At 35.4% G+C, this 13,368-nt stretch overlaps 1 protein-coding gene across 1 annotated transcript in view; it reads right to left on the bottom strand.

The window, feature by feature from the left end:
* The window catches only part of LOC107717843 (CUB and sushi domain-containing protein 1-like), a 373,583-nt gene that overhangs the window by 169,263 nt on the left and 190,952 nt on the right, over positions 1-13,368 (bottom strand). The window contains 3 exon segments of the mRNA XM_016524723.1: positions 3,038-3,150; positions 3,349-3,452; positions 11,076-11,197. Of these exon segments, the coding sequence (XP_016380209.1) occupies positions 3,038-3,150; positions 3,349-3,452; positions 11,076-11,197 (339 nt within the window).

The raw sequence follows: 13,368 nt of genomic DNA, 5'->3' as shown, positions 1-13,368 counted from the left end.
TGCAAGATCCTCATATGTGTCTTCTACTATCAAGGATTCCATGTGCAGGCCCAAATCTCTGTTTGCTATGGTCAACAAACTCACTAACCCTCCACAACATGTTATTTCTGGCTCTGAGGTGCTTGTGAATAACTTTTCTCATTACTTTTCAGACAAATTGAAGTCTATCACTGAATCCATTTCCAAAGACACCCCTCATACAACTGACTCAAATGTTCACTTGATGTCAGCTGACTCGGCTCACACAACATACTCTCTTTCTGCTTTTACTTTCACTACTTCTGCTGCCATAAGTGATCTAATTGGGAAGTCAAATTCTACATCCTGCCAGATTGATCCTTCACCTACTGTTTTGATTAAGATGTGTGTTCCTGAGGTTGAACCTTTCATAACACATATGATTAACTGTAGTATAGCATCTGCCATTGTTCCAGCAGAATTAAAAATGGAATATACCATCTTTGTCTACATTCAAGACTCAGCTAAAAACGTATCTTTTTAATATGTATTTTGGATAATGTGGCTATATGTGGGCTTATGTGTTTGTATTGTGTATATGGGTGTACAAATGTTTTGTTTAGCACTATGTAAAGTGACCTTGAGGTATGGAAAGGCACTATATAAATAAAACTTCTTATTCTTCTTCTTCATCAAAGCAAACAGCTCTTACAAGCAACAGTGTTAAACAATACACAGGAAGGCTACCGGGAACATTAGCAGTTATAGAAATGCTCTGTTGCATATATTTTTGTATGGGGTTTTTAACACTGTTAACACACCATTAAGCTAATGTGTTTACCTTGCTTAAGCTCTAGACCAAACAAATCTATTATGTGTCCTATTGACAAAAAGGTCAAATTTGCCAGGACAAGTCACCGTGTTCCTTAGACACTGGGAAAAAAAAGGGTAATAAATTAAATGTAATATTTGCCATAAATGGAAAAGCAATTCTCTGACATTTTCTGTGCAATTAAGTGTAAAATAGTTTTTTCAAAGTTCACTTTTGTTTAGCTTCTCTGGTAATTACTCAAGCATTTTCCTATTTAAAATATATTAAATCATGTTATTTATTTTATGGCCGTTATATCATGGTTTCCCCCCCTCATATAATCATCCTTAAAAAAAATAATAAAAAACAGGGAATTCTTCACCTGCAAATAGTGTAAGAAGCTGCTGGGGGAACAGTTCACCAAATAAAGAAAATCTTCATTATTTACGCTTCCTCACTTAGTATCACACCTATATGTTATTTACAACATACATGTGTTGGAACCCTATAGGATATTTATTTTATTTTTTTAAATTTTTTGTATTTTTTAAGGCAAGTTTTTTTTTTTTTTTTTAAGTTTGCAGGTATAAAGTAATCCATATGACTTGTTCTCCATATTCCTTGTTTTCATGCTATAGTTTGGTGTGGAACAGACAAGAAATAGAAGGCATTAAATACTGACAATTAGAAATGATTGACACCAAAATAATGAGATTTAGGAATTGTGGAGGGAAATATTTAATTTTGTCAGTGAGCAATGACACTGAATTTTAGCTTATCGGTTTGGAATGAAATTTGTAAATAATGACCGGTTTTCGTTTTGTGAAGTATTTTGTGAACTATTCATTTAACTCTTTAGAGGTTTGGGTTTAATCATGTACTTTGACATGGTCCTTTGGGCTGTCTGCTCATTGTTGGTGACCACTGTTTCTGTAAAGTTTATAATTTATGTTGAGGGGAAAACAATCCTTTGCCAATCTAAGAACTTTTAAAGGAACGTATGAAATGATGAATTTGAGTTTGACATCTACACAGCCTCAAACAAAAAGTGTCCCACCAGTGGGTCCCCGGTGGAAATGTTGTCAAACATGACAACGTGACTAGAAGCACAAGTGTGAAATTGGGTTTACACAAAGTTAATTGGGTTTGTGTCATTGTGCTGGGCTATCCAGACAGTGAGAATTGCTCAATTGTGAGGTTACAGTTTAGAGTGAAGAGTGGCTAGGGAAAAACTCTATTTCAAGGTATTAAACGGCATGCTTTTGAAAAACAAGTTACGGGGTTAAAAAAGGAAGAAACAAAGGGAATAGATAAACACAAAATAAAAAGTCTACTTAATCATGCTGAAATAAATTAAAGTGTTCTCTCATTATATTTAAGGAAATCCACTCTGTACTCAAACAATTATACATACAATTTAAATCTGGAAATATTCATAAACATAAAACAAACAAAAGTTATGGCATATAATCAAAAATAAATATTCTATTTCTATGTCCAAAATTTCTTGGTTACATTGATCATGTGAATAATTGTACTTTTTGACTCAAATTATTATACTGATAATGTAATTTGTGACAAAATAAATTGGAATTAAATTAGAAAACAATTTAACAGAAAATGTTTCATTTGTATCAATAAATAAATAAATTTAAAAAATAATGTAAAATAAAAACATTTTCACTATATAATTTGCAACAAAAATGTATTAAATATGAAATTAATGCAAAATAGAAACATTTTCATTAGCTGATAAAATACTTTAATACTATTTATTAAATTAGAACAGGATGTAAAATAGAAGCATTTTCACCACACTGTCAAGAGCTCAGTTCTTGAGCTGATAAATTGATAATTGTGTAACATGTTTACCTGCGAATAAGAAATGGCTGTTTCTGTAGCAAATTTTATCGGTTTATCTGTGTATATGTAAATACATGCCTCAGATTTGACTTGCTTTGATGCTATTCTCCTGCAGGGTGAGCGGCAGGTAGAATATTTCATGCAAGCTTTTGAAACATGTCTGCACAGCACATATGCTGCTCCATTTGCCTTTGATTTGCATGCCGTTTTGAAACTGGTACACTTTAACAACCGAAATTCACCAAAGCATACATTTTCACTGTAAAAAGGAATAAATAACACACTGATATTTCTTGGAAAAGAAGAAAAGGGTGACCGATTACAGTCTTGTTTCATCACTCTTACAGTCAGTGGAAATGACCTTAAGAAAGCGAAAACCAGAAGGTGTTTCCAAACATTGCATACCTTCATATACAGCCTTGAAACCTTGTGATCCGATCGTGTCATCAGATTGCAGATGGAGCCACATCTGGTTGCTCATACTCACAATCAAATCGGGCACGCTGGATCCCGTGAGACTAGAATAGACGCACAAAATCGAATTGTATTCTTTGATTTGTGTATTCATATAGAGCCATGAAACCTTATACATAAGCCCAGGGCCTTTTTCATGTGGTGGTTGCTCTTGTAAGAAAATAAGTCATGGAGGCATTTGTGAATAGAAGCACATGCCTGTTCAAAGTTTAACATAAGAATCTTTTTTGCTCTATACTCACACATAAAGTACTCTTCGAGCATCACCTATCTTCCCTCCATCACCCACTGTTAACGTATCGTACGCTCGCTCTAGATCAAACTCTTCAAAAGCCAGCTTGATGACCTACAGGAATAAAAGAGAGGTCATGACAAACACCACGGGTTAAAAAGCCCAGAGCAGAATGGCCCTATCCACATGAGGCTGACTCACATGAGGCTGACCTTACACATGTAAGGCTGATTGCAGAAGAAGAGATGAAGGTGCAAATAAATAATTTTGTTTAATTCAAGATATGATATGAGTCTTTGAGAAGTTCTGCCATGGATGGTGCAAAGGAAACGGTTGCATGTTCATTTGATGTGAGCACAGAAATGAAGGCAGCAGAAAGAAAATTGGATTCAAGGAGAGATTGCTGGAAGGAGAAGGGGGTGGGGAATCAAGAAAAATAAAAAAAGCTTAATTAGGACAACCCTATTATCAACATCCTCCTATTTTTTCAAATGGTCTAATTAAGAGGCATTATTCTCATCTATATTCTGTCCCATCTTTAAATGTGATTGGTGTATTTTTTTTTTCCAATGTTACCTTCTCCAATTCCATACTGAAGAGATAATTCACTCAAAATTGACAATTGTGCCTTCATTTACTCCCCCTCATGTTGTTCCAAACCCGTATGTCTTTCTTTCTTCAGTGGAACACAAAAAGAGATGTTATGCAGAATGACAGCCTCAGTCACCATTCACTTTCAATGCACTTTTTTTTTTGAATACAATGAAAGTGAGAGGGGATTGAAACTGCCATTCTAAATGTCCTTTTGTGTTCCACAGAAGAAAGACGGTGTGGAATATTTTGAATATGAGAGTGAGTAAAAATTCATTTAACATGCAGAGACACTGTAAGTAATTTGTATTTTGTTAATTCCCCCAAAAAGGTGCAAACATTATGGCTTTCCCATACAACGACCTAACTCGCTGCTTAACCACCATAGTATGATGAATCGATAGCACCTTGCACCTCCATCATTTGAACTACATTGCATGTTGTCACGTTGCAAACTGATATTTCGATAGTTTGCCAAAGCTTGAAAAACCTTTTGAAAACCATTGAAAACATATGCATACAAAAGGCTTAGTAATAACGCAAAGTATACAACTCCAATCCATCGTTCTTCATAATTTAATTAATTAATGTAACACAAAATGCATTGGCGCCAATCAGACAGGCCTGAGGTGTGTTTCCCAAAAGCATTGTTAGCCAAATATGGGCGCAAGTTCCATTGAACTCTGTTGAACTTGCAACTTGGAAATGGTTCTTTCTGTTGATAATTGTACACCTGCAAAATGCTAGAAATGTACAGCATTGTTTACCCTATGCAATTTGGTTGCTAGGACACTACTCAAACACCTGCAAAGCTAACAATAGCATTGGCATTCTGTTGCCTTATACATCACCTTCTCTCATTGCAATGGTTAATGAAGTGAAGTATGAATATATCCCCACAAGTGATTTCTAATGTGTAGCAAACATAAGGATAATTACTACTGAGAAAATCATTGGTCAATTATGTTGATCAAACTTCTGGAATGTGTTCACCAATTTATATAAATACTTAAAATTAAGTGAACATAGAGCTTTTGGCCATGACCTTTAAAATTGTGCTGTTTTATTCTACAATTAAAAGGATAATTCCAGTGTTGGATTCTAATCAGTCCATATCATTTCAACTGTTTCAACCGTATTCCAAAGGTTGCAGGCAGCACAGCATGCTGTACCTTACAACTTAACTACTATAGTCTGGGATTTATCTCACAAATAATACATTTCTGTAACAAAGATTTCAGTACATTGAGACATGTACAAAGAAGTCATATTAACGTTTTATAATTGCTAGAGGGTCTACGGTCACCATTTTGTTTATTAATGGTGATAGAAAGAAAGGAACGATTCAGCAATACTGAGAAGATCTTGACAAGCAATCTGTTCTGTATAAAATGTCAATGCTGATACAGAGTCGTTTGGCGAGACCTTAAACTAGAAGTCTAAAATACAGGCTTTTAAATTATGCTGTCAAAGGTAAAGATTCTTCCTCTTTTTTTTATTTTTAAAGAAGACCTAGGGAGAGGATAAAAACAGCACTCATGGTCTACATAAACACAATCAGAGAGTGACAGGACATCTTAGCGATTGTTCCCTGAACTGGCTTGAAAGAATTATCGATTTCTTTATTTTATACAAAAATGAAAAAGGGCTGACAGCTGCCTCAATGACTCTCCCTGAGTTTGAGAGAAGACGGCTCTCGATGCTCTTCAGAAATTGCTAAATGGTGTGGTTTTATTGTGCATTTTTATTCATCCAGGAGAAAAAAAAATGTGAGAAAGTATGAGTGTTTACAAATCATATTCAGTGTTAGTTACAACCAGTGTTCCCTCAGAGCTGTGAGCTGTGTGGCAATGCACGTCTGACCTCTCACCTGGGTTCGATTCCCAGTCAGGGAATGCTCTTTGGCAGTCGTGGCCTAATGAGTCGGACTTGAGAGTCGGACTTGTAATCCAAAGGTTGCAGGTTCGAGTCTCAGGTCCGGCAGGAATTGTCAGTGGGGGGAGTGAATAACCAGCGCTCTCTTCCACCTTCAATACCACGACTGAGGTGAGACCCTTGAGCAAGGCACCGAACCCACAACTGCTCCCCGGGGGCTGCAGCAATACACTACTGTGTGTGTGCATTTGGATGGGTTAAATGCAAAGCACAAATTCCGAATATGGGTCACCATACTCGGTCACACGTCACTTCACTTTCATTTATTACAACACACATTTTACTAGAAAATGATCCAAATATGCAACAGCAATAAAATGAAATGCAAAAATAGTTAAACATACGTAAAACTAATTTTGCACTCATACTGCTTTCTGACTAAACATGCCTGTATTATTATCACAAGATGCATCAACATCACAAGGTTCATTTGATTTCAGAAATATCATATTCATTTGCTCCCAAAACACTATACATAGCTATATACATGAAAAAGCTACAGAAGAAAACTCATATTTTTTTGAATGCCTAAATCTTAACTTGCAACACTCCAACCTAACTACCCCATCTCCAAATGCAGAGGAAACACAAAATAGACCATAAATTGACACACTTCATAAACAACAAAGAGGCTATAAATCTCCAACGTCTGTGATAAAAAGATATTGTCCCCTTCATTTTAATTAAAACAGACAGTATAATGTACACTAAATGTTTTTTTATAATGTATATATATATATATATATATATATATATATATTTAACAGCTTCATTGGCCCTGTCTGAATGGTCGTGTCCTCACTGAGCTACAGAAATCCAGCATGCATTTCTGAATACTTCATTTAGGAAGTAAGCTCTGCCTGCTACCAGGAATGATTAGATTATAGGAACAAATATGAAAACTTTAAAACATATTCTTACTTGACTCGTGTCATTCATGTACCATGTGAAATGACCATTCAGATGATATAAAATATCAATAATATGTTATATATATATATGTTATGACCTATACAATATGTTATGTTAATATGTTATACAATGCTGACTCAAAGCTGACCTTCCACTGACAGTAATTACGACATTTCTGAATATTTGAATCCTTTTGTTTGTTTTATCATTTTGAATCTGTGCAGCAGTGGTTGTTTAGTTGTGATGGCTTGTCTGAAAAGGCAGCACTGAATATTGTATCACTAAATATTTTATCTAAAGCAAGGACAGGAACAAAACATTTTATGAGCTGAATCTGACTGATTTTCATACGTCATGTCAACTTTGTATGAAAGTTATATTTTCTAGTAAATAACGTGGTTCGGTGAGACCTCTTGTCGGTAAATGGCCCCTTTTTTGGAAAGACAATAAACATTATCCAGGCCAGATCAATATGACCAAATGCTACTGGTCTGTAAGCAGGCTGATGTCTATTACTAAAATGGCCTTGAGTCTGACTGTATCAGCAGTCAGAACATGTTTTGGAACATGACCTTCTTGTCTCTGACCATATGCTATGACAGAGACGGAGATCAAGACTGCATTTTTATGATCTTTTGAGGTCTTAACATTCTGTTCTGAACAGAGTTTCAAAATAAATAAATAAATGAAGAAAAAAAAACTTTTAAAGATTGTTTAATGGTGAGGAGTGCTTCCTAGGTGGAATATAACAAGAAGGTGCTCTATGGTCCAAAAACAAAAAGCTAAAAAAGGCACTATCATTTATTAAAATCCCTTTATCATCACAAGGCTATACATACAAAATGATCAGATCCTTTGTTCCTTTACGTTTTGGCATAAACCTTCCTAAGGAAAAGTAACACAATTTTTCCACAGGTGAGAGTAATATCATTCACGTAGTAAATCACATGATAAGCTGTCAGTTGCCATGTGACTCCATCACATAAGTGGGATGTCAAAATGTACAGCATTCACAAAACAGTAGGCAAAATTACCTGGATGACTTACTGCTTCCTGCGAGATTCTAAAATGAGCATCCGATGGACACTTTACTATTCCATGAGGCCACGGGAGAGGATTCATGAATGGCAGTGAGGTGACGCAACTGACACTAGCAGGTCACGTGACAATAACAACATGGAGAATATAGTATGTCTAGATTATATAAATATAAACACAGCTGTAGTGTTTAACATTCACTGTTATTACTTGTTTCAATATTCAAAGACAATTGTACATAGACTTTAACCTGTAAATCCAAAAAAGTCTTTGAGGCTAAGCATTTCCCATGATTCAGGGAAACATTTCCCAGGATTCAGGAACTCACAGAAACAGGAAATATGTCATGCAAGTAGACAACTGGTGAAGACTGCATGTGTGGTTATTAGGGCAATCCACCTGTTATGTGATGAAGTCAGATGCCATGAAGGATACCAGTGATACTGCCTTAGAATTTGATCAAAAAAAAAGTACCATTTGGAACAAGCTTCATGTCTAGAATCTGTCTATGATGCCTTTAATGGCTTGTTTCCACTGAGCGGTACGGTTCAGTACAATACAGTACGGTACGCAATTATTTACGTTTCCATTGTCAGAAGTTGTGAATGGTATCAAAATAGTGAACCGTACCATTCCACTTTTTTGGGACCCTTCCATTGGGGTATCTAGCACAGCAGCACACCTAAAGGGGGGAGCTAGACTCACTGCAGAACGTTGATTGGTTGACAGAGAATCGTCACTTGCGTGTGCTATAAGGGGAATGACAACACAAGGGGGATGAAGTGTCTCCTTCACTCGTTCCGCCATGCTGCTCATGCGTGTTGGGCTTGTTTAGAGTGTGCAAACACAAAAAAATATAACAGTGTATTTTATAATTTTATATTTTCACACACACACACACACACACAGACAATGTCGCATTTTCTTCTTCGTGCGAGAATGACGTCGGACGCTACTTTCCGGCATACACCACGTCTATCAAGTAAGGGTACTGTTGGTGGTGGAAACGCAAGCTGGAACAAAGTGTTCATCCTACCCGTCAGATTGTCCTTACTGCGCATGTGCACATCAATATTGCGTCAATGTTCTCACGCTGAACAACAAATAATAACTGTATTTTCATTACTGTAAGGGTAGGTTTAGGGTTGGGGTAGGTGTAGGTATTAATAAAGCATAATCTGTTGGGTATCATTTTTGTTTTTTTGTTGCTACCTACTGTTTCAATCGGAGGTAGCAAAATCTGACAGGGTAGCACAAATCATCAGAACACCACCCCGAATCGTACCGTACTGTACTGAACCTTACTGCTAGGTGGAAACGAGCCATAAGTGCAGTCTATATCAGCTCACTAGGTTTTGGAACAGAGCATTTCTGTTCAGCAGAAAAAAATGCACAATGTAACATAAATTAAAGTTACATCTTTTCATCATAAGATCAAAGCAAAAACATGTGGTCAGGAGTATAAATATACTGGTTGTGACATGGCACGGATTTTATGCGTAGGATAGTCAAGTATGTTTATGATGGTGGCCAACAGGTACTTTCAATTTACTGGCATGTCACTAAGATTTTACACTAGTCTATCATCTGTATGACTAATTATACACATCCAGTTCCAGAGGGATGGATTTTATAAATCTAACGTTTTATTGTTTTGTTTTTTTCCTACAGTGCTGTAGGATCTGAATGTTTAACAAATTCAGCTGTTCTGGGGAAACTACGGTTTGCCGCAGCAATTCATGGACACAGTACAGCAAGATGTTCTAAAATTCAGTTTAGCAAGTAAATTACACCAAACTAAGAGACAGCATGTGTTTATAACCTTGTGTCACAATTAGGGCTGGAATTAGCGCTCCAAAACAATTAGAGATCACCCACATCACACTGTCTTTCAGCATGTGGATGATGTCTATCACAATATTCACGTTTTTGCTCTGAAATATATTAAAACAACGATTGTATACCCGTTATCAGAGAAACCAACATTTTAACCAAACAATGTAGATTCTAAAAATAATCAAGGAATGTTTTCCACAATAAAACAACAAAAATAATAATTTATATGAATATAAATTAAACATATTCAAACATAAACCTATATAATTTTTTTTATCTACATATATAGTTCTACTAAACATTTAAATGCTTGGAAAATCCCACACAGAGCCCTTGGTTTCTGAGTGGCAATGCAAATTCATCCAAATGAATTAGAGGTTTGAATCTATTCACTAAAACCATTTTTACTTATTCACAGAACTCTACTGTTTTTTGTTTTGTTTGTTTTTTAATCAAGAAGTTTAAATCGGAGATGTATTACATCAAAGACTAGATACTTTTACATTATTACAAACAAACAAACAATGAGTAAGTAAACAAACAAACAAACTGAACTTTATACTCATCAAAGAATCCTGAAAAAATGTATCAATGTTTCAAAAATATGCAAAATCAATTGAAAAATATAAGCAGAACAAATTTTTTCAACATTTCAACTTAAAATAGAAAATAGTTATTTTAAACTGTGATAATATTTTACAACATTACTGTTTTTTTTTTACTGTATTTTTGATCAAATAAATTCAGCCTTGTTGGGCATAAGATTTTTTTTTTTTTTTTTAAAAACATTCAAAAATCTTACATTTTATTAGTAGTAGACGTACTAATAAAAAGGCACAAAGGTACATATCCGAAATGTCTATTGTGTTATAGTGTTACATCATTGTACAGTAATTTCAAGATCTGAAAGTAAATTCAATAAGGCCACACATACACAAATATTCCCAACATTCATATCTGCAAAGCATGGGGAGCAGGATAGCTCTTGTTTACTCTAATATGTTGTTTTGACTATTTTCATTTGGTCTTGATTTAGTAACAAAAGAATGAGTCACTCTCACGGCGTGTGTTGAGGTCATGCCAGATTGTATTACCATCACTCTTGCCACAGAGCTGAAGACGTGTGGCTGAACCTAATCAATTCTGGAGACGCAGTAATAGCGAGAGACAGTCGGGGCAAGAGGTTGACAATTATGCAAACACTGTGGACTGCAATGCAAATGTCCTCACAAATTATCTTTAAGATTATTTTTGACATTTATGCAAGGTCCCATTCAATTATGTGTCATGGTGGCTATTCAAAAGCATATCATGTTTTGGTTTGGTAGATTAAAAATGGACCGTGAGCGTGTTTTGTGGAATTGTTCTCTCGTATAACTTGGAGTCAGCCTTAGGTTGCAATTTAGATTTAAATTACAAACGTACCTTCTCTGGATCCATTGCTGTTATGACCCACACACAGTGTGCATTATTCTCATACTGGACGGGATAATTTGGAGACGTTATGATGCCTTTAGGGCCCCGCAGATTAGAGCCACAGGTCCTAGCTGTTGAATACAAAGAAAGTAAACGTAGATTTAACAATTGCAATGGTTTGTAGTTATTGCTGTTGCTACTGAAAAGAACGCAACGTACTATAAATTATATGACAATAGGTTTCGTAGATATATAATCATCAATATAAGAATTTAATGCAATATAACCAGCTTGTCATTACTTAAGGCATTTAAGGCAACTCAAAGGCTTTTCCAAAACGTAGTCATATGTCCTTCATAAAATGCAATCAATGCAATGCACTGCGATGAGTTCAGTGAAAACAAACAAACAAATTAATCCAAGATTGTGGATGAGCAAAGAGAAATACTGGTTATGAATGTAATTATTTTAGTACTGCAAATACTGATAAAATAGTGCAATCAAATTATAAAAGGCCAATTTTACTTTACATTCTCAACTTACAATTGTTTGACTTTAGCATCTCTATTTTTAGCAATGCAATTTTGTATTGAATATTTTATAAATCAACATTTATAACTGATATTTCTCTTCCTTAACCGTTTTCACTGAGCTTGTCACAATGCATTATGGGACTGCCTTCTCCGTACATGCATATATGCAAGGCTGTCTTCAAATTTGGCCAAAACTAAGTATTTTAGAATGCTGCCTACCTTGTGGAACAGTCTCTGAGTCGACAGTGCACCTATGATGCCTAAAATGCTTTATACATACACAGCTTACTAGGTTTTCAAATAGATATTTCCATCCCGCCCCACACTAAAAACACTTCCTTTGAACACATCCAGACCTCACGACATGAGCTAATCTATTTAAGGTCATGCCTCAGAATAACTTGACTCAATCATTGACAAAGTCAGGGTATTTTTTTCCAACCCTATACTGTGCCAGGGTATTAACTGCTTCTCCCTTGTGTTTAGTCAGGGATTTTTTTTTGACAGCTTAAAAGAGCAGCCCCACTCCGTTGCCGTGGCTTCATTGGCTTCTTCAAAGGGTACAAAGGAAGATTTGGATAGGTAGAGATGTGAAGAGATTATGTAGCATATATTCTCAAACAGAGCTACTTCACTGCAGAAACTACTATGTGAAAATTAATTCAAAATGTTTTGGGAAAAAAAAAAACATATACAGACAATAATCTCATCAGAAACATCAACCACCAAATTAATATTATAAAATCAACGTATCACAGATGAACCATGACTATTTCTTGAACTGGTCTGGATTGATCCACTATCGATCCACCATCAGTCTAGCTCTTATCTATATAAAGTAGATGCTTTTATATGCATCAACAAATAACACCATCTGCAGTGGCATCTGCATATCATTAATGAATAATGCACAAAATTGAATGCACACTATATGTGATAAATAAATGACAAACAAACATATGCAAGATAAGCTTTGTAACTTAGAACAAAAGGCTGAATAAGTTGAATAATATGTTATAACAGCAATTGCAAGACACAGTGTATTACACACTCAAATGTTAATCATTCTCGGGTACAACCACAGAAAACAACAATAAAAGACACATCCAGAATTGTCTGATTGAATTGTGAGGAGCCCCAAAATTCCTAGCTGTTCTATTAATATACATCATTTTAATTAAGTAGCAATTTTGGAAATCTTTAAGTGGGGGGAAAAAATCCTCCTAAGCATGAAATTATCTCCAAAACAGAATGTGAATGGAGTCTCTGTATTCAGGCTTAAATGGTTCAGGCAAAAGCAACTGCAGAGGTTTAATAGTCAGGGGTTTGGAACCCTAACCTGAATGTTTGAGGAATATCAATACTGTGCTGCTTTGCAAACACTGTCATAAATATAGCAATTTCCTTCAAGGATTTTCTCTTTAGTTTACAGGGTGTACTGTATGTTTGATATCAACATAGATGAAGTCATGCTCACCTTTGAACAGTAACCTATAAAATAATGACTCTGGTTACGACTAGTTTTAAGAACATGAATAGCTGTGATGTGTCTGACATGTACAATGACCACTTTCATGGTTTGTATACTTGCAAACTGATGTTATAAGTGCAACTTAATTATCAAAGTAGCAGTAAATGCAGAAATCAGCAGTCAGATTGAGCTTCTCTCTTATTCAGAGGTACTCCATAATTAACTCAAAACATCTCATGAAATTTTCTTTAAGACCACAACTAAAGCGAGAGAGAGAGAGAGAGAAGCAAAGCACAGG

The sequence above is a fragment of the Sinocyclocheilus rhinocerous genome, unplaced genomic scaffold (assembly GCF_001515625.1).
Source record: "Sinocyclocheilus rhinocerous isolate Xijiao unplaced genomic scaffold, SAMN03320098_v1.1 scaffold780, whole genome shotgun sequence".
Classification (NCBI taxonomy): domain Eukaryota; kingdom Metazoa; phylum Chordata; class Actinopteri; order Cypriniformes; family Cyprinidae; genus Sinocyclocheilus; species Sinocyclocheilus rhinocerous.
The sequence above is the reverse complement of the archived record's forward strand: the minus strand, read 5'-3'. Positions and strand labels throughout refer to the sequence as shown.